This window comes from Nanorana parkeri, unplaced genomic scaffold (assembly GCF_000935625.1).
Source record: "Nanorana parkeri isolate BGI_ZX_2015 unplaced genomic scaffold, ASM93562v1 scaffold425, whole genome shotgun sequence".
Lineage (NCBI taxonomy): Eukaryota > Metazoa > Chordata > Amphibia > Anura > Dicroglossidae > Nanorana > Nanorana parkeri.
In genome coordinates this window covers 1,136,304-1,159,486 of record NW_017306693.1, presented here as the reverse complement: position 1 = coordinate 1,159,486, position 23,183 = coordinate 1,136,304, and the positions used below count along the sequence as shown (strand labels likewise).

General features: G+C 44.0%; 1 protein-coding gene across 1 annotated transcript in view; it reads right to left on the bottom strand.

The window, feature by feature from the left end:
- The window catches only part of MBOAT2 (membrane bound O-acyltransferase domain containing 2), a 163,563-nt gene that overhangs the window by 51,018 nt on the left and 89,362 nt on the right, over window positions 1-23,183 (bottom strand). Inside the window, exons 4-5 of the mRNA XM_018559993.1 lie at window positions 9,191-9,286; window positions 2,790-2,845 (exon numbers count right to left, since the gene is read on the bottom strand). Of these exons, the coding sequence (XP_018415495.1) occupies window positions 2,790-2,845; window positions 9,191-9,286 (152 nt within the window). The remainder of the gene's footprint in view (window positions 1-2,789; window positions 2,846-9,190; window positions 9,287-23,183) is intronic.

Genomic DNA, 23,183 nt, shown 5'->3' with positions numbered 1-23,183 from the left:
TAATATATTATGATAGTGTTAGACATGCAAGTTTAGCACTACCAACAACCCATTTAATTAAGTTAGAATGTAAAATGCGCAATGTAGAAGGACCAACCACCCCCCCACCCCCCTCCATCTTGATGTAATCTCACATCCACTCATGGCAGGATCAAGAACCCCGTTATGATATAATCTCACATCCATTCCAAGCAGAACCAAAATTCCCATCATGATACATTCTCACGTGCAAGCCTGAAACTACCAAAACCCATTCAATAAACATAGAATGTAAATTGCACAAAGTATGCACACACATCCCGAAAAGGTGTTCCCACTTTTTCATGCATTCGTAAATGACCTTTTGTAACTCCATAGGGAGCTGAAAGCCTTATGTAGAATATAGAGTAGTCTACGCAGCAGTTGTTCATTAATCATGCCAGTATGTAATTAGCAGTGTACTCTGGTAAGCATTTGAAGTGACAGGAAAATAACTACACATTTACATTTCTAATTACGTTTGCTGGAGATGAATAAAGAACGGAAGTTAGAAATTCTAAGAGTATTCAATGAATGATGCAGGAAGATGCTCATTAATGAGACATCATGAGGTAAACAGGACCTGTCACCACCACAAATACAATAACACAATTGTAATGCAGCGGAAAACTGTAGCTGCAGCAATATATTGACCAAATGGACACAATGACCTTTTCTAAAGGCATGCTCTATATCCAAAAGGTAAGTCTACCTCGTAAGTACCAGGTAAAGGGTGATTAATTATATTTATCTTCAGAGCCCCCAGATATGCTGCACTTCTCCAATGTAATATACAGTATATTGGAGAAATATGTCCCTCATGCTGCACCTGTTTGTCAGAATTATATGCTGGTCTCATTGACTTTAAAGTGCAGCCTATGGACATTTAAACTTTATTTACACATTTTTAACAAGCAGTAAATGAGCTCTAAAACAAGTCATTGTTAACCTCTCTAGCTGCTTGTACTGTAAAGTAAAACAGTCTCAAAGATCACAACAAAAACTCAGATTTCAATGGGTGTCTAACAGCTTAGGAACACCTGCTGTTTGTTTACATTAGAGGGTTATCAGGCTGCCAAGATTCTGCAGTCCATAGAATAGAGTTGACATTTCAGTGCCTATGTGAGCTTTGAAATTGAATTTCTCCACAGTGACTATAGCTATAGAAGTGAATGAGGGCTTCTTTTAAATCGTATTTACGGTTTGTTCGGGAATATGTAAATACTTTAATGTGCATAGTCTGGGCATATGGTTCACTTTAAAGCCAAAGCCACTTTAAAAGGTGCGTATTGTCTATTCAGGGCATAGCATGACCTTTTAAAAAAAAAACATAATTAAGAGAGCATATGTATATTTGTAAAATAAAAATCAGTGAAGTTGGGCTTTCATTTTGTACAATGGATATAACAATACAGAATACTGTGGAATCCTGTTTACCTTTCTGTACTAAGCCATACCTTTCTGTACTAAGCCAAACAAGAGGGGCTGAGCACAATTACTAGATATCCATGTGCATTCCATTTCATGGCAGCTATGAAGTTCATGCTCAACCTGCACTGTGTTTCCTGGATACTCCTGTGAAATGTGTCAGGAAGCCAGAACTGGAGTAAGGGCACGACGGTCTGCACATGCACCTGGTTTTGCTCATAGAGCTTTGCCAGCTTGTGCGTCTTTCCGCAGACATGTGTGCATGCGCAGACCACTCAGACAACTCTGGTTCTGGCTTACTGACAGCAAGTCCAGAGTGCAGGTGCTGCTCTGCCAAGCTGCTGACTAATTGCAGTGCTAGAAATACCACCTTTATTCAACCACCTTTTGTTCAAGGACATACACTCGATATTATTTACTGTGCATCAAAGCCATTTCCAAGTCGGGGGAAATATATTTATTCTTAGGAAAATGCATACAAGGTCATTAGAGGGGACTGCACTGTGCACGCAGCTTATAATATCATAATGGTTACTGCTCGTAAAATGTTTTCTTCATGCTTGTAAAAGAGTTTTATACAACAGTCATGACACTGTTGAGGATCAAGAAAAATGTATTTACTATATAGAGTATATAAACTCCAACGCTCCACCAATACCTACCAGCTGCTATAAAGTGGAAATCTGCCTAAAGGATTTTTTCTGGTTACATTGGGGAAAGGTAAGATTCTCTGTTTAGGACCAACTAGACATGCTGGTATGTGAATTAGGTAAATTAGCTCTTGTCTGAATTGGCCCTAGTATGTGTCTGAGTGTACGTATGGACAGTATGTGAATAGGGACCTTCCACTGTAAGCTCCTTCAGAGCAGGGACTGATTTGCATGTACAGTATGTAAAGCTCTGTATAAATTGTATGTTCTATATAAATACCAATAATAAATAAATAAGTTGCTATCGTTGTCGGGAAAGTGAGAGATAATCTCCTGAAGGTGAAGAAGTCCATGCACCGGCTAATACCACCAAGACTGGTTCTTTAATTGGACAAAGGGGAGCATTTATAAACTTTTCATTATATTTTAATCATCTAAACTTATAATAAAGTATAAACTTTCCTAAAATGAGTTTAAATAATAGGAATTTTCTCAGAATGAAATGCCAGCACTTTTTGAAAGAAGCGGCATAGCACAGAACTGTCTTCTGGGGTTCCATGTAACATGATGATGTGGTTCATTGAAGCAGCAGATATGATTTACATAGCATGGAGCTGCTGCCTTTGGACACGCATACTTCAAACAGGAGAGAACTCTTATCACTAGAGTAACATAAAAACAAAAAGTGCTTACCATCTCTTATTTCAAAAGCCAAGCTTGTTATTTTCTGTGTAATAATCATCATTGGCCTGAATTTAAAGGAAATAAAACAGTTTAGTCACACATATCTTTCTTTTACAAGGGCAATAGTTTCAGTTTCACCAATTGTTCCAGCAACACTATAACACGGTACCTTACTATTGCATTTAGATTAAATATTTGCTAGGCCTAAAGAAGGCTTCATGCTAATAAAAATGTTCACGTTCCTGTAGTACCTGTGCTATCTAGAGGCAGAGCCAGCGGTGGCCACCCCCCTCCTCCGTCCATTTCTCCAATCAAAGCTGGAGGATCGAAGAGAGGGGAGCGGAAATCCCTGCGGGGAGCAGTGACTGGGAGTCACCGCTCACTACAGGAAGATGATCGGGAAGTGAGTGGATCAATGCATGCTTCTGCTCACTTACCGATCGATAGAGCCGACCTGTGACAGCTTCTTTGTCACAGGTCGGCTCTAACTATGAAGATGAGTGGAAATCACTCACCTAGTAGTTCTCCTTTAAATCTTAAAAATGCATTGAAGTACCTTAATGTGACATTAAACCCTCAGATTTTTTAACATAAACCAATACTGTAATGTCTGCCTTACTGTAATCCATGGTTGTTTCCTTTCTCTTTGCTGCTCTTCCTTTTAAATCTGTATCTCTTCTCATGCTGGGCAGAACTTCTGTTTTGCAGCAGACTGCCTTGTCTCTGAAAGGGATACATGGTGTCTATGTGAAGGTTCACAACCTGAGCCAGCACTACAGGAAGAGGCACTCAGCTGCAAAGGGAAGTTCTCCCCAAGCATGAGAAGAGATACAAATTTAAAAGGAAGAGCAGCAAAGAGAAGGGAAACAACCATGGATTACAGTAAGGCACACATTACAGTATTGGTTTATGTTAAAAAAATCTGAGGGCTTAATGTCACTTTAACTATTAACAAAAATGTATCTTATTTGTGTATCACTCGGCTGGAGATCCTCAAATCATCTCTGAATTGGTGCTGACACTGTCCTTCCTGCTGGAGGGGGGCTACTTTTGTTCCCCATGGTCCCTATGTGTGTTGTAAAGTATTCACCACTCCAAGCTCCCTTGTGACACAAGCTTGTGTCTGTGGTTGTGTGTGTCTGTCAGTGTTTTAATCACAAACTACCACACAATCGCACCTACTGTTTGTTCTGGTGCAGGAGGTGCAATGCTTTGAGAGTCATTTGAATAGCACCCTGAACAGACCTCCTGCCCACAGCTTGATTGCTTGCACTGGAAGCTGCAGTACCGCAATGCCGTGCGTTCCAGTGCGGTGCGGTTTGGGTCGTGACTTAATGGGCCAAGGACAGATATAGGTCCTGAGGTTATACAGGTTGAGAACCACTGGTCTGCAGGAGCCTGCACTTTGCAGCCTCCAATGCAAAAAAAAAATCATAAATGCGCATTTGTTCTTTTTGCAATGTGGACGCATTTATACATTCTTTGTAAAAATTGGACTATGCCTTTAAGCCGTTAGCACTTAGCAAGTATCTCTTTTTCAGAGTCATCTGATTCTGCTTAGCAAGACTTCAGAGAATTTGGCTGTGTGCCTCCGTTCTCTGGGACTAGATGGGAAAGACTCCAGTGTCGTCCTCTGTTATCTTTCCCCCATGCATTGCTCAGCATGGTTTAGGGGTGACTAGCAGTGACATTGTACACCATGAGGGACGCGTTCCATACAGGGAGAGATAACACTTCACTGGCAGGGATAGGGATAGGGGAAGTTCAGCAATAAAAACAGGAAATGTATAAAGATTTTGGTCACAACTTAAATATTTAATATTTTAAAAAGTTAAAAAAGAACTCCGGGGGCCATTTTTATTAACCCTGGCAGCGGGTCCACCCCCCGCACTGCAAAGCTTAAAGGCTGTGACACACTGCCTTTAAGTCAGCTTGCGAGAGCGGGCATAGCTGAGCGTGCCGAGATGAAAAATGTAATCTTCCGCCAATCGGCTCGCGCGTATAAGCCCGCGCATCAGCATGCAACGTCTGGCTGGTTGTTACGCACGAGCCGATTGGCTGAAGGTGCAGTCAATCATCTGCCTGCACTCAGCTCACAGCTTTGCTTCACTCTGCACGGCTTTGCGCGCAATGTGTCACGGGCTTAAGTGCTCGTTTTGGTCTAGGTGCAAAAATAAAAAAAGTTATACTCACCTGATCCCCGGAGTTGACTTGTCCTTAGACTAATCCTTCCAGCCATGCTCTTCCTCCGCTCTAAGGATCCTCAAGTCATCATGTTCAATACACTGTGTGACGCCAAGGGACATATTATCACAGCGGCATAGGAGGAGACAGGCTGGAGGGAGCGTTGTGACAGCTGGCCGGCTCCGAGGTTCGGGTGAGTATAACTTTCTTATTTTGCGGCCGTACGATCACTTCCTGATTCTCAGCGCGGGAGCGAGCAGCGATAACGAGGTAAGTTTAAAACTAGTTGAAGCGTTTTTTTTTTTTCTTTTTAAACTTCTTGCCTATATCTACTGCTTGCTAGCGGTAGATATAGGCAAAAAAACGGAGGGTTTAGAACCCCTTTAAGTTCTTCCTTGAGTCTGCCCAGTATTGATTTTGGATGCCAGAATGTTCACTTTCACAACAGGTATTCATCCCCATCATGCTGACACTCAGAAATGTACCAACTAGCTGAAATCAAATATTTATTTCTGGGTTAAAGTAGAATTGTGGCCAAATCTATATCAAAAATGCAATGCAGCCTTAAAAGTTCATTCACCTAGCTTTATAAAATAGCATCTGTATCGCCAGCCTAAGGTGCGGAATTTACCTGTTCATCCTGCCAGCCTCACTGGCAGGATGCCTCTCTAGAGGCAGAGCCAGCTTTGCCTGCCCCCTCCCCTGTCTGTCCCACCAGTCAGCACTGGAGGAACGAAGAGTGGAGGGGGGAATCCCTGCAGGGAAGAAGATCAGGAAATGAGAGGTCAGCGGTATGTGATCGCTCAGTTCTCGATCAATAAAGCCGATGCGTGACACGCAGTGGTCCTCCTCCACTGTCTTAATCAGGTTGACAACATTGTACCACCGCTGTCCAAATTGAGGTAGCGTGGTCACCCTTGTTTACACTGTGGCTGGTTGGACTACAGTACAGCGCAGTGACACCAAGGGGGGTATAAGCATAGTCACTGCTGATAGCAAGCCCCTAGCTCAGGGGTAGGCAACCTCAGCACTACAAATACCATCATGCCTCTGCCTCTGAGAGTCATACCTGTGGCTGTCAGAGTCTTGCAATGCATCATGGGACTTGTAGTTGAACAACAACTGAAGTGCAAAGGTTGCCTACCCCAGCACCTAGCGGCTGGTGATGTCTTGCCCTCCCTGATGAAGACATCGGCAGGGGTAAGCAGCATGCAGAGAGTGAACAATGGCATTTAGGCAGTAGCTGAAACATGGCAAGCACTGCATAAACCCTCTCTCTCTCTCTACAACCAGCGCAATGTGGGAGTGGAAGCGTGCAGAAAGACGACGGGCTAATTATAATGCTTTTCATTAAAAAATACAAGTTTATTATCATTTTGAGAGGAGTCACTGACAATATTTGGTTGTAAGCAAACAGCCTTTAGTTGTACTTTAAAGTGTTATACAAAATTCCCTATGCAGCCATATTGAATTACCATCCAGATGCAAAGTAGAGTTTATCCTCCATGCAGCTTTCAGCTATAGCGTAAAATATGGGGAGCAATACACTCATTCCCATAATCAGAGCCGATGTGTGACACTGCAGCTGACACGCATCGGCTTTATTGATTGAGAACTGAGCGATCACAAACTGCTGACCTCTCATTTCCCTGCAGGGATTCCCCCCACCCCTCTTTGTTTCTCCAGCGCTGACTGGTGGGACGGACGGGGGAGGGGGCGGGGGATAGCTGGCTCTAGAGAGGCAGAGCCAGCTGTCAATCAGGCAGTGGAGTGGATCCTGACAATATTGTCAGGATCTTTCCAGGCCGCAGCACGGCTCTGCGCTGTCAGCCCGCTATATGCTGAGTTTTGAGTCACAGGACGACATAATAAATATCATCCTGGGACCCTAAAGAGAACTATGGCCAAAATAGGTTGGGCCATAGTTAGGGTTGCCACCTTTTCTTTCAGCGTAACCCGAACACTCTTGCGACTCACGCAAATTTTTCTTGGAGAATGAGTCACGGCTTATTCATATGTAAATATCACAGCTGAGACTATTTCCAGTGGGGGGCCAGTAGCCGCTATCTTAATTTTGGTTGCCCCTGTCTGCCTGATATCTAGTGTCCGGGTTTCTGCTGCCATGAAACCCGGACACAGCATTCAAAACCTGGACTGTCCGGGTGAATCCTGGACAGGTGGCAACCCTAGCCATAGTTCTCTTTTAAGAGAATCTCTCACACACTTTGTGATGTTAGCCATGTGTTGCATAGCTAACATCATATCCTGGCAGAAGGGCAAAACAATATGGCTGCATTTATTTTTACTGATCACCAAGTCTTCCCCAGTGTACTTGCATAGCCTCTCATCCAGGCCACACTCAGACTTGTTGAACTCTACATCCCCCGAACACTCCCAAAATGAGGGCATCCCAGCAGTCAACAACAGCGGCACCCACATTTCATTGTGGGATTGTGTGTGGTAGGGGGCGTAGTCATCAAGGCCTCTGTGAAGAGTACAGAATCCAATTTGCTGAATAATAAAACAATATCTACAGACTGGTCGTGGAGCTGTACACCGTATGTATATTTTACCAGCAAGACAATATGCATTTCAATAAAATGCACTGAAAACCACCAACCTTCTACTGAGAGGAACTTGCAGTATTCATTCAAAGCCATAACTAAAAAAAAAAAACAAACCCTACTATTTGCCCCAGTATTTGCTCACTGGTTGCCAGGAGCTGGACAGGACACCGGCTAGAGCGCCTCAAGTATGCTAAAAGCTGAATGGGAAGATGTGTACGGCCCTTACACATTTCCACACCCGGCTCTTAGCAACCCGAGACGCTCTAGTTGGAAATTGGGCAGCAGGTACACTGTAAACATTGTGCAGCAGAGCGGCCATGCCACCCCCCACGTGACCCAAAGAGATGCCGCCTGAGGCAACAGCCTCAGCTACCTCATTGTAGGGACGGCCCTAGTTATAACCCCTTTTTTGTCATCTGTGTCCCCACTGGGGAGATTTCTCTTCACTTCCTGTTTGGTAGCCACAACAGTGCCTAGTGGTCAGTAGGGTCACCAGAACTAGTGTTCCCATTGAAAGATTTCCCATCTTTGCCTTTTCTGGTGACAACCCAAAATTTGGTAATTTCTTTCACTTTCAGATAGGTGGTTATTTACAGGAAAGAGGGCAAATAGCAAGTACCAAGGGTCATATCACTATCCTCTATTATCACAAAAGTCAGCACAGCTGACAAACATACTTTCAGATAGATACTTACAACTTCCAAGCCCTACAGTCAGTCACTTTTCTGTTTCAGCAGTTGTTTGGGGGTGTGTACACATGTGAAGTATAGGCACAAAGTTGGCCCACTGGTCTTTGTAATTCACACAGCCCCTCCCCTTCTCTACAATACTGTCTGTGTGAGGACACTTGTAACGAGGGGTGTGACTGTTACTCAGCTCTGCTAGCAGAGAGCACTGCAGTGTTAGTGCAAGAAGCAGCATTTTGACTTCGATAAAAAGATATTTTAAAGCGTTTCCAAGTCGCATAGAATAGAAGCGGAGAAAAGGGACTATACTAGAGATGTTCAGATACCAAGTACCGTACTGGCTACAAGTACAGATACTTTTCCAGCTCCAAGACTACACTAGGGAAAAATTCAAAAGTGAGGAGGCAGCTGTCATTTGTAAGGAGCACACAGAGCTCCTGGGATTTGTACATCTCTGTTTAAATGTATATTTTTTATTTTAAAAATTTTAAGGGATGCACCGATACCATTTTTGCAAGTACAAGTACTGATACTCGCCCAAGTACACACAGATACAAGTACTGATACTGCCCAAGATACAAGTACTGATACATTTTTGTTTATTGTCATGTGACAGTTTTTCTAAAACAATACAGACTAATGACTTCAGGACAGTGGTGGAGCGCCAGAGCCAGGTCCCACCTGCAACCGCTGCAACCCTGGTAGTTCCCATGAAAATGCCAAGTATCTGCACTGGTATCTGGGCATCGCTAGACTATAATGAGATAAAAGGGTCTAAAACATCAATTGGGTTTTAAAGAATAAAAAGCCGTTTCTGCATTCTTTTAGTGTGATGTTCAGCACTGTGATCTTGCCTCATACATTCCCTTTGAGTGACAGCTCTCGTCTCTACTTGCACTAAGATCTAGACAATTACTACTATATTAGAGCTAACGCTGGAGAAATCTGGCCAACAAATCTGTGCTGTACTTACCCAGAAAAATCTGCAGAATACTGCCCGTAATCAAAAATATAAACTCTTGCTATTTGGCACAAGGTGAGGTATCCCAAAGCAAACACAAAGCAGTATCTGCAAATAAAGAAAACATTCCATTAATGATCACAGACAAGAGCTAGAATCATAAAAATCAATAATAAAATGATTAAAACTACATGAAAACTACAGGCAAATATGAAAACCTCTGTGTGACTAATGTGCATATTCGCTGAGCAACTGCTAAAAGGTCTTAAAGTGTAAGTCTAGGCATTACCCAAATTTACTTCCCCTCTAGATCATACCTCAGCATTATTTTTATACCGTGTTCCTATAATGAGAAACAACTTTTATTGTTCACTGTGACATCATCACCAAGCTTGTAAAACTCTTGCAGAGGCAGCTGCTTGGGGTTCAGTAATTGATGTAAAACACACTCCCAGAACTACATCTCCAAAGAGCTTCTTCCCTATACACAGTGGGTGGAATTTATCAAAACTGGAGCAGAAGAATTAGGAGCAGTTGCCGGTGGCAACCAATCAGCTTCTCTCTTTAGTTTGTTCAGTTAAGATTTGAAAATGAAAGGTGGATGCTGATTGGTTGCCATGCACAGCTGCTCCAGATTTTGTCTGCTCTGGCTTTGATAAATTCCCCTCATTGTATGGGCAGGCTCTTGGAAACAAAGCAGCAACAATGTTTCACTGGGGTATGCGTGTGAAGGAGGACAGAGAGAGCTGACAATGCTGTGCGGGATTTTAGTGCAGACAAGGCTATGCTGTGCAGCAAAGCTGGGTAAATGTCAGAACCAGATGGACAGAAATACAAATGCATACATTATATATATATTTGCTATAAAACTTTGGGTTACTAAGCAATGAAAAAAAATGAATATGGAACTTAGTATGGAAAATAAGTAATCTGCATACTCATTTCTTTATTTCAGGTATTTATATAGTGCCAACAATTTACACAGTGCTTTACATAGTGAACATCAGTCCCCGCCCTCAAGGAGCTTACAATCTAAGGTCCCTATCTCACATTCATACATACATACATACATACATACATACATACATACATACATACAAGGGCCAATATAAACCGGAGCCCATTAACCTTCCAGCATGCCTTTGGAGTGTGGGAGGAAAAGCGGAGTACCCGGAGGAAACGCACACAAACACACGGAGAACATGCAAACTCCATGCAGATAGTGACCTGGCTGGGATTCAAACAAGGGACCCCCAGTGCTCCACCAGAGCCAGAACAGATCAGCATGACAAAGGATCAGCATGACAGCTAGCATTTTCAGATGGAGGGGTCAGCAGCGGCAGCTTATGTAACCCCCCAGTACAGGATTCCTAATCATATCATAAAACAATGTATTGCGGTTATAAAGTTCCCGCACAGCTAAAATGATAAAGAGTTTTGTAATTATGGGAAATGATCGTCTTGGACTGTGCTGAATTATAAGCGAACTTCAGAAAAACTGTAACATAATAATAAGCAGTGTGGGCGAAGTTTAACCTTGAATGGGATTAGATATGTTGATTAAGCTGCCTTTTCCATGAAACACATCTGCAGCCTGGTAGATAAATGAGGATTCAGCTATATCAGGCGCCTATTTTTCACAGCCCGGCTCCCTCTACACGTGATACCAGCAGAAGAACGGCGAACAATGTGCAAAGATCAGCAAATCACAGCCACCAATACAAACTCACCTTTCACTGATCTGACTACAGGTGACTGCGCTCTGAGTTGCTATGGCTTGCCGCATTTTCTGTATCATGAAAGCATAAACCTTAGCTTCCTATGAAAGCCCCATCTAAGACCCCAAATTAGGTTCTACAATTGGATTCTGGGGACCCCAACTTGCTAGAAACAGTATTTATTAAATAGGCTTTAAAGCTGATCTTCAGGATATGCAAATATTGTCTAAAGAGGCATTTGTATTCTTGAATCTATTTATAAACTCTTTGCAAATGCCTTTGGACGTTCGCGCTGTGTGGGTGTATGCCAATTCGAACCTTTAGTTGCAAGTTGTTTTTTTCATGTAATGGTGCTATATGGCCACTAGATGGTGGTGATGAGCACATAAAATACTTACTTCCTATATTCCTTTAGCACCATCTAGTGGCAACAATGTGATATTACAGGAAAACATTCAGTACCATGCAGTGTGAATGGCCCAACACTCCTCCTGGTGGTCATGCACTGCTGTGCACCATGCAGTACTGAAGAAATGTGCATTCAATTGAAAGTATAGTGTATCCGCTTTATTTTTTCATCGCTACGTCAGGCATCATGGTATGATGAGGTGCACTTCAGCGCATGGCCACTGGGAGGTGTGTTGGTGTTCTATTTAAATGAATGATAAGGCAGTGCACTTAGTGCATGGTACCCATGCACTAAGTGCTACATGCATGGTACGGTACTGTGCATTTAGCTGTAAACCCTAACAGGCACAAAACCTGGGGCAACAAGTAAGAGGGTAAGGGGCAGAGGAATAGTTGGGTTCTCTTCCGCTGCCTATCTGTGACGTTGGCGTCCAAGTGGACAAGTTGAGTCGAGACTCATAGGATCTCTAGAGTGGGTGTGAGAGTACGTGGATAGATGGGGAGGGGGTCAAAACAGAGAAGAGGGCAAGGGTAAAGAGGGGGACACTAAATGGGAGGGGGCAGGACAAGGTCGAAACGGGAAGGTAGGGGGTTAAGTGTGATTTCCCACCTCTGCCTGGGGGGCTTACCCACCACCCGATTCCCTGTTCCCCGTAATGGACTTGGAGAAGATCCTAGAAAGGCAGGGGGGATAAGGTCCTGCAGATCCTAGAAAGGAGGGGGGGATAGGGTCCTGCTTAGGTGTTAAGTCCACCAGGCTTAATGAAGTATTCTAGAGACTCGTTGGTTACTTCTATTTTTAATAAGCTTACCACATCTACTAGAATAGAAAAGAGTGATATGAAGAAGAGGACTATGATGTGAGCACTCAGCTGGTGAACAAAGAGACAGGAGCAGTAATGCCTGGACCTCTAAATCCCATGGGCCAAGAGCACCCCTGTACCCCCTATAGTATCTATGTAGGGGGAAATGCCTGTCAAAATAAATATGTTCTTGGGGAGAGATTTCCTTCATAATTTCTGTCTCTTCAGGTAGTGCTCATTGCCCCTCATTGTGTAAGTCCCTCATTTGTGACTCAAAAAGATGGCATGTACGATGGTTACAGTTAAGAATTGCTGCTCTGAGCTATGCAAATGTGAGCACTGCTGCAATTATAGCAACATTTTATAAGCAGAGCATGCAAACGTCTTTTAATCTGCATATGTTTTTGCATCTACTTATTCCGTCTCCAGGCTGTGGAAAGCTTGGAATAAGGGGAGGGAGAAGTACACCTGTGCTTCCCGGACGGGATGTACAATCCTCCAAATAGAACAGTTACAGCGACAGCTCATCAGTCAGCTTTAGATGCCAGCACTAGCCATGATATGTCAGGGTGACCTCTGGCATATCATCCCTGCTGTACATGTGAAGTCTTGCTGGAGGCGAAGGGTTGAAACCAGGCTCTTGCAAGGTAGAAAGCATCAAAAATGGGATTCACAGAGGCTTATGATCAAGAATTTAGTTTAGAGTGAACTAATACTTTAATTAGCTTCTCTGGGCATACATTCAGTGATCAGCGACGTGGGCAATTGGTGAATAGCCAATTCTACCCCCCAACTCCCACAAAAAAAATCCTCAAAAAATCTCTACCTGTCCTACAGTTGAACATTTCACTCAATTTACCTTAAAGTCCATCTTCAGGGAAGGGAACGGGAAAAAAATACCTTAACTGCTCATTTATGTCTAGAGGAGCTGTGCGAAGGACTTTTACCTGATCCCCGCTCCTCCCGGCAATCATCACTCACCTCTCTCTCCTCCTCTCTAGCTTGTGGACTGTCCCTCGGCATCCTTATGTATAATTCAGGACTATGAGCCCTTCATTAGACGTGATGACGTCAGTTGGCCTGCAACCTCCAGGGTAGAGATGGATGAGGCTGCAGGCGCCAGTCTTGGAGCCAGCAGGAGCGGGGATCAGGTAAGAAAAAGTGCTTTACACAATACCCTTAGACATACACAGTTAACCCTTGCAGTGCAAAGGTAGACCCACTGCAAGGGGAGCTTTTCTCCTCGGAGGCTTTACTTTTATAAAGTTCAATTTATTTAGCCGGGATTTTTTGAGGATTCCCCAGTAGGATTGGTGGCCCATATCACATGGTTCTGCCTCCCTGCAGTACATTTAGCTCTGCTTGCCTAAAGCAGGGCTAAATGTAGAAAACAACTACCCACCCGGCGCCCAGAACTGCATGTCTTCGGTGTCGGGAGATAGGAATTCCACACCCCTACTGCCCCTCTACTCCCTGCTGCCACGAGGCCGGACCTTGGTTGGCCTTGTGGGAAATCCGGCCCTGCATACACATTATATTCCTATTGTACAATCTCCTTTAGATTTACCTAAACCTAATACTATTAGTTCTTTCCTACATAGTCCATCCAGTTTGTAATGAATGAAGCAGACCCGTGTGTCACTAGGTCTTATTTTCGGGGTAGGTCTTACTTTCGGGGAAACACAGTAGTTGTTGGAATAGCTCTAACAGATTGTTGATACAAATTTGAACATATATGGTGAACTTTAGATTGTAACTGCAGCTGAACTCCAGACATAAAAACGGTCTTTAAATATATTCCCCAATAGCCACAAATAATAAAAATCTGCTTTGTGTGCAACAAATACCTTTGCAAGCTCAGATATGACCATATAATAGTAGCAGTGACATCACTATGCTTATTACAGGAAGCTCCAAGTCTCACACTGGATTACTGCACAGATCTGGAAGAAATACACAAACATCACCAAGATCCAAGTAAGAATGTACATGGCTCTTATATTTAGACTATAGTTTAACTTTAACAATTGCCTTTACTGATAATATTTCCCAAAATGAGCATCTGCAGGGAACGATTTCCCATAAACGTGGAGACATCTGTTTTTGATGTCTTCTGTATCTAGAATTTATGACTGTTCATGCGGACCTTTACATTGCAATGTGAAATTTCTATTTAAAAAAAAACCCATTCCCATATGCAATAATATACAATAACCAAATTAAACACATTTCTTTCATTAATACCATTCTTTGATAGTTTCGGTGCCGCAATGTAGGGGGCAGACATGTTTGAAGAGGGTAAATGCTCCTCTTTGCTACGTCACCAAGGGTAAATCCCACACATGCGAAGCTTCACCATTTCCCATGACCACACCCCCTTCTGATGATGCACCTAGGGTAAGACTAATCCAGCATGTCATTCATCTGAGTTGCCCCACTCAATATGACCGCCAGAGTCAGACAAGCGTCCTCCCGAACAGGCGCAGTAAAGGGAATTAGAGACCTTCTGAGGCTGCACAGACGCAGTGAAGGGAATTGGAGAATGCACTGAGGATTTTGAAGATGCCGCGGGTGGTGCAGATCCATCTGATGCAGATCTCCTACTGGCAAAGTCACCAGATGTGACGTCATTGGAGATCTCAATGTATTGGAGCTTTCGACAGAACACCGCTATTGAGACATCTCGCGGCCATTCTTTTTTTTTTTTCCTTCCATGAATAAGATGTAATTTCAGTGACGAGGCAATCCCAGTGTACATTGCTTTGGCACACTGATGTCCTTTTTGCCCTTTCAAAGCAGGAAGTGAATGCTCTGCAAAGTGCAAGTATTTCAAAGTCACAGCATTTTACAGCTGACATGTCTATGTTATTATTAATCATCATACACAGAGTGAAGCATATGGGGTAGAGTTTGATTTTTGAGTGTAAAGCTCAGCTTTCACTGAACCTTCATCAAATAGTATGAACATGACAGGGTAAGATATAAGCTATCCGACTATACATAGATTGCTACAGCCACTTCCCATTCTAAATGCCCGTACCCAATAATAGACCACACCAAGTTGGATATAAAATGGCTGTAGCAGCCGTTTATTTAAATATAATAACTTTATAACAGAATTGAATATAAAACATTAAATCATACCAGTTTCAAGACAATGGATTCCTATCAATATGGCTGAGGTCTGTGAAGGCGCCATTGGTCTCCTACCGTGGAGCTCTGCATACCACTTAACCAACTGGCCCCTAGCTGCAACTCGCCGACTCAGGGACAACATAGTACATAACCGCAGAGACCTCCTACCCTCAGTCTTCGACCTCTCTCCGCGGGACCTGCAAGCTCCCAGGACTGCATACCAACGATGCGCCCTACCGGAGTCTTGACCAGCCCTACAGAAGTCGCCTTAACAGACCACGCCACCACCAAAACAGAGAAATGGACCACAAACATACACAGACACAAGGGAGGGAGGGTGGGAAGTGAGATCACCGTGTGGCAAACCTGGACTGACTGGCTGACCCTCCGCCCCCTCGGACCACCGTAGAGACTCCTCCTGGCTAAGCCAAATTGGTCAATCAAATGTACGAGACCACCTCATACACACACCCCCATCTCCTTAACCCTTTCTATGCTGATGCCCTGTCTACCCTGTCATGTGGTCCTTTCACCTATTCTTTTCTGTCTTTTGCTCCAGGACTTTCTCTCTAGCCTGTATATAGCTTCCTAATTTGAATTTCGCTTCATTGCAATATTGGAACACTGGTCATATGCTTTTGTTTGACTTTTGTTACATTGCAATATTGGAACACTGGTCATATGCTTGTGTTTGACTTTAGCTACATTGCAATATTGGAACACTGGTCATATGCTTTTGTTTGACTTTAGCTACATTGCAATATTGGAACACTGGTCACATGCTTTAGTTTGACCAGAAATAAATGATTAAGTCAGAGAGCAGAAAATAAAATCACCAGCGTGCCAAAGATCCTATTCATGCAGCTCAAGACGCCCTCTGCACAAAGCGCCTTGTGTGAGAGCGGCAATGAAGAATGCGTTCCGCTTCTATTGTATGAATCTCTGGATTATAGAGACAGCCGTTAGTAACATTGTAACACAACGGTTTACTGCAGCTGCACATTATCTCCGGGCCAGATTAACCACTCACTCACAAACTGCAGGGATACCAGCGGCGACATCGGAATACTCAACTGATCCCTGCTAGAATAAGAACTGAGACTTTGCAGAAGAGATGATTTGAGCAGTTGCAAAGTATATACAAAGAAACTGATACACAATTGGCCATATTGTGAGAGGATCATTCCATTTTTGGTGGGTGAGAGATGTGCTAAAATTAGGTACCTCGGCTTATATTCGGGACGGCTTATACCTCGAGTATATACGGTACCTGCTTCTCCCTGCTGCCCACTGGGTGCTGCAGACTTTAGCTGTGCACTCTGCTGGCTTGTTAAAGGCATGTCTATAGGAATGCAAAGGATGTGTTCTTCTACATAAACGCTCTGGAACAAAATAATTGATGGCAGAGAAAGTTAAAAGGAGAACTATGAGGTGAGTGCTTTTCACTCACCTCATAGTTCTAGCCGACCTGTGACAATGAGACTGTCACAGTCGGCTCAGTAGATCGGGAGGTGAGCGAACACATGCCAGTGTTCGCTCACTTCTCGATCCTGTCACGGCTCTCTGCCGTGACAGGGGAGGGGATGGATTCCCCCCTCCCCGCTCCGATCTGCCAGCGCTGACTGGCGGAACGGACGGGGGAGGGGGCGGGTACAGCTGGCTCTGCCTCTAGATAGGCAGAGCCAGCTGTCACTCACGCAGCTGGGCGGATCTCGACATCGATGTCGGGATCCGCTCCGGATGTCTCAGTATGAGCTACAGCTCGCGGTATACTGAGCTTAGGGTGACGGGAGGACGCTAGTTTGTGTCCTCCCGTTACCCTAAGGAAAACTATGGGGAAAACCCCTGACCCCATAGTTCACCTTTAATAGCTGTGTGAGGAGGGCCAACGACAGTACGGATCAGGGGAAGAATTGATTGAAGTCCGATGGAGGGCTCAAGGTAGCTGCTGCAGCTTCAATGGATTATATTGTGGAGATGCAAGTTTATAGGGAATTGAGAGCAATCAGTTTCAAAAGAGGAGAGGACTTGCTACAAGTGTGAGAAAAAAAGGCAAGGCTGGGGTTCAGCTTTAAGAACAATCCTCGAAACACATGGCCAGTTTACAGTAGGATGCACTTGCATTTGCTTAATGCATCCTAAATGCTCCACAAAAGAGCTGACACTCTATAGACAACATCCAAAAGCTGACACTCAAACCACTGCATCCAAGAGCGAAGGAATGCTTACAGCTTTATTTGACAGGTAATAACTCAGAACAGCCAATCAGACATCGTTTTTTTCATAGGCCCGATAGAAATAGCCAAAATAGCCATTTTCTACCGTTTGCTAATAATTTCTGGCTGTTTGGCAATCCTCCGCTCTACCAACTGAGCTATCGAAGGGAACAGCTGCCCTTGGTTGCCACACCGCTTCTCAGCTGACGCTCTACAGCCTGATCACAAGAGATGATGCTCTACATACTTCTCAAAAGAGTTGGCACTCGACTATACACAAGAGCTGACACTCTACAGACTGCATCCAAGAACTGACATTCTACATACAAGGGCTGGGACAATACAGTCTGCTCACAAGAACTGACACCCAACAAATTGCTCATAAGAGTCGACATTTTAACAAAGTCAAAACTATTTCTATTACAAATCCTGGCTTTAGCTTTATGGAGCAACAAACAAAACCGTGCACAATTCAATGTGAACAAAGTCGCTGTGATTTTAATGTACATGCGTCATATTTGGAGTTTGGAATGCCATGGCAACTAGCTTTATTAGAGCTGAAGGTTTATACAATGAAGCTCAGCAAGACAAATTCCCCACATTGTACGACTGAATGTTATAAAAAGGTGAAATTCGGTTTGCTTTATTTTTACTTCTGCAAGCATAATCTTCCATGTGGGAGCGAGGAGAACTGTCTGTGGGAGGCGTATGGGGCAGCTGTGCACCCGGGCACATGGTGGAGGGCTAAAGACTGACATATACATGTGTGCTTATACTCTTACATTGACACAAGGGGAAATGATCAGTTGTTAACACTCAGATGGTGCACATGTCCTGGAGAGTGACAACTGATTATGTGTGTCATCTTAGTGTCTTAAAATCCAACACCAGGCATAAGACGAAAAAATCCTTGCAGTGAGCCACCCCCCCTGCACCGCAAGTGTTAAATGCCCATTAGGCCTAGGGGGGTAGGTGGAGGGAGCCTGTGTGACAATGTAGCCTGGCTTCACCCTCATTCACTCAAAAATGTTCTCAGTTCAAGTGAAGCTGGGTTTTTTTGGATAGAGTTTGGAAGGGTTAAAATCCATCAGTTTATTTCTTGCTTTCTGTTCTGTGTCTATTTATTTTTACTTCCTCAGAAGACAACAGGAAGTGAGAAGAAATCTCTTAGTCAGGGAAATTCCCCTCTTATACAGTTGTCACCAGAACAGGGGTTCTCTTGAGCTGGTGACACTTGTAAAACCTTTTTCCAATCACTTTTTTGTCTTAACAGTGGTGAGAGTTTTGACTATACATACACTTTAAACCCTCTTATGTTTGTACTGATACTTTTTCCTTATACTGGCATCTAGAAATAAAAAAACTTAAAAAAGGTAGATAAAAAGCTGGAGCGATATAAACACATACATATACAGGTGAAGCTCGAATAATTAGAATATCGTGCAAAAGTTCATTTATTTCACTAATACAACTTAAAAGGTGAAACTAATATATGAGATAGACTCATTACATGCAAAGCAAGATAATTCAAGCCGTTATTTGTCATAATTGTGATGATTATGGCTCACAGCTCATGAAAACCCAGATCCACAATCTCAGAACATTTTTGGCAGTGTGGGCAGGTGCCAAGTCCTGCTGGAAAATTAGGTCAGCATCCCCATAGAGCTCGTCTGCGGAAGAAAGACCGACATATCTGTACCCAGCTGCTGCTGCCTCCTCTCCCCCCTCCCGCGCTCGGACTTACCCAGCCAGGGAGTTGTGTGCACTCACTGCAGGGGGCGGGGCTTGTGACACACACGTCTCCTGTGACTCACCTCATCTCCCGCCGCCTGTTACTATGGACGTGGCCGGGAGGGGAGGCGAGTCACAGGACCCGCCCCCTCACTGTGAAGCCCGTCGGCAGTGCGGGGCCCCGCGGCCCGGTACCATTTGATCCACGGACCGGTACCGGTCCGCGGCCCGGGGGTTGGGGACCACTGCTATAGACAACCCATCAGTCTGTATATGCATTTCATTCTGACTTGCATCAATGTGTTCTTGCTATTGCAGCACAGTACTTGTGTACACTTCAAGGCACCCTGACCATAGCTGTCCTTTCCAATTACATTTTCTGGAGATCCCCTTTTAAAGCAGAACTCTTTAGTTCCCCTTAACCTAGCTGAAGATCCCCTATGATCTATTTTTGTAAAACACCCAATAGCACTTTCCCTGTAGTCTTCAGACCAATCCAGTGACAGTATAGGTCCTTCATCTTCCTTCTAGCATGTAGCAGCGGGGTGTCCTTCCTCCTGGACTGAGCAGCACACATGTAAGCTCCGCTCAGTGCAGGAGTACTGTGATCCCAGATTCCAGGCTGATCGATGACGCTGCCCCTGTAGGTGGGTCAGTGATGGCCTGGGTTCAGAGAAGGTGGGTTAGGCCACACTGGCTGTCATTCAACCTGGGAGACTGGTGACATCTAGTGGCAGAGAAGCAGTACTGTGTGACAACTCCAGATTAAAAGTGAGTATTGCTGCAAAAGCTGTTTTTTGGTTTTTACAGATGAATGCAACATTTAAAATTAAAAAAAGGAAATCCTGGAGTTCCACTTCAAAGAACAATTCCAGGCAACCAGTGAAAACAGTAAGCTACTAATATGCTTCAGATACATACACCACACTCCACTTAGCCTATTTAAAAAATGTCACATTATAGCTGAGCTCCTCACTCCTTTTATTTGTAAAACCAAGATTTTTAAAAATAATAAAATGTGAATATAAACCCCAATGAATAAACTTTTAATTATAGTAAATGCTAGAGCAGAAAAGTAATTAATGGCAGATCTGTAAAACAATTTGCATTAGTGTATATGTATATATATGGCTAAATCGCCATGAAAACATGTTCTGAAAGCAAAGTGCCTATGTTGTCTTAATGGACCTAAAAGTACTTTAATGTGACATTACACAGGTTCTATTACAGCTGTAATTCAGGTACAGACAGACAGTATCTTGCAGATTAGTGGGGAAAAGCAGGACTCAAATGAGAAGTGAATGACGGTAATGGCTTCCAGGTAAGAGTACCAGGGCCCTGTGAGTGCTCAGGCCAATATATTGAATCCATTAGTGGAAGAGAATGTCTGTGTTAATTGGTGCTTATCAGTGAAAAGCCCTGGAAAGATACTGGACTAAATGGACACCTCTGGATTTTACACAATAATAGCCAATACAGCACCAGAGCATGTGATTGTCTGGCTGATAGAGTGCACGCCAGTGTATGTAATCACTAAGTACCTGAATAGTACTTTACAGCTAACACAGACTGCATATCACTATTCTAAAGGAGAGACCACCAAGTCATTTCATTTTTCTTGCTGCCACCATATGCCATACGAGTAGGGTTGCCACCTGTCCGGGATTCACCCGGACAGTCCAGTTTTTGAGTCTTGTGTCCAGGTTTCAGGCCAGCTGGCACCTGGACAAAAGACACTAAGTGCCAGCACTTAATTTTTTGCCAGATGCAGCTGCCTGAGGTCCCGTGGTTGCTGTGCTCGGAACCTCGGCAGCCTTCCTGTGAGCCACAGCTGCCTGTAAACATCTGTCTTCCTGAGACAATGCTGCCCGCCTCTGGACCCCTGGTGAGACACAACACAGGTCGCACAGTACTCCTGAAAGCCTGCATAGGCCACCTGAGACCCTACACAGCCACCTGAGAGCCTGCATAGCCCACCTGAAAGCCCGCATAGCCCACCTGAGAGCCCGCATAGCCCACCTGAAAATTGCTGCATGCAGCACTAGGGTTTGGGTTTCACTTGAAGAAAAGGTGGCAACCCTACCTACGACGGCATCAATAGGGCCCTGTATAGCTGCTGGGAGTTTTCTTACATGTGTAAAGCTGTTGGCTTTTCACTGTAAGTGATTTGGGCAGCTATACATCTGCCTAATCACTTTCATGGGTTACTGAAGGTGCCCCTGCTGGACTACCTGTACCATGTAAACCAGGCTGCGCTGCCCCTGCTTCGGGCCCGGAAACCAGCATGGCAGGTGTCAGCAGGTGGGGCTGAATGAACCCATAAGCAATGAGCTTTTCGTCACTTCCAGTTCTTGAGCTGGCATTCCCTGCCTGCTGTGGCTGGAGATGAAGCTGATCAAGCATGATCTATGCTTGATCAGCTTTGAAAATGAAAGATAAAAGCTGATCCAGATTCTGTCTGCTCCAGTTTTGATAAATTCCCCCCCTTGTGTGTAAGGAGTGCTGGCTATTTCTGCTTTGGGTTTTTCTTGCTGTCTGTGTCCCTGTTAGGGAGATTCACCCTCTCTATTTGTCCTGGTGACCGTTATCACTGAAACTGAAAGAAAATCCCAAATTTGGGGCTGTTACCGATATGGGAATATATGGGAAATCTCATATATATGGGATTCCCCTCTCTTTAGATGGATTTCCTCTCACTTCCTTTTGTGAGTATCAGACAGGAAGTGAAGAAAAATCTGCCCAATGGGACACCGATGGCAATAAAATCTCACGGAAGCTATAACCCTCCCTTACTCTATCTAGACCTAATAAAAGAAAAGTTTCAGTTCTACTTTAATCCTAATTTTTATTGAACAGATTGTATACAAAATTGCGAATCACCACACGAACAGGGACACCACACCCCCAGGTATATAGAATACAAAAACAAAAATAGAGAAATGGCGCTTTAAAAGTGTCATCTATCAAATGCAAGGAGACCCAGTTCAAAATTACACATACAAGTCGCTTAAAAGGAGAACTATGGGGTTAAGGCTTTTCCCCATAGTTCTCCTTAGGGTAACGGGAGAACACAAACTAGCGTCCTCCTGTCACCCTAGGCTCAGTATACCGCGAGCTGTAGCTCACGGTATACTGAGACGCGAGCTGTAGCTCACGGTATACTGAGACGTCGCAGCTGAAGCGGTTCCCGACAATTGTGCCAGGATCCGCCCAGCTGCGTGACTGACAGCTGGCTCTGCCTATCTAGAGGCAGAGCCAGCTGTACCCGCCCCCTCCCCCGTCCGTTACGCCAGTCAGCGCTGGCGGAGCGGAGAGGGGGGAATCCAGCCCCTCCCCTGTCAAGGCAGAGAGCCGTGACAGGATCAAGAGGTGAGCGAACGCCGGTATGTGTTCGCTCACCTCCCGATCTACTGAGCCGACCTGTGACAGTCTCATTGTCACAGGTCGGCTAGAACTATGAGGTGAGTGAAAAGCACTCACCTCATAGTTCTCCTTTAATGTATAAAAATATATATATTCTTTATTAAAATACATAATTAACAAATATGACAGATTAGTGAGATCATTAAATGGTACAAAACCTCCCTGGATCACATATTGATACATACTGTGTATATGACAATAACTTATTAACATATATCTCCTTAAATATCTCTTCATATAATTGCATAAATAATATATTCATCCATAAATGTTCAGTAGATCTATGATGTGTCCAGTTTTCGACGCGTTTCGCGTTGAAAACGGAATATATATATATGGGATTCCCCTCTCTTTAGATGGATTTGATCTCACTTCCTTTTGTGAGTATCAGTTTGGGCTTCAGTTCTACTTTAATCCTAATTTTTATTGAACAGATACCTGCATGAATTGGTGTTTATTTTATATGTCTGGAGTTTCGCTTTAATGTAACTATTATAGGGGTAGGTCAGAGCATGCTGTGTATTGCAGTGCACCACAGCTGAAGACTATTACAGATTGCTTTTGACCGGCC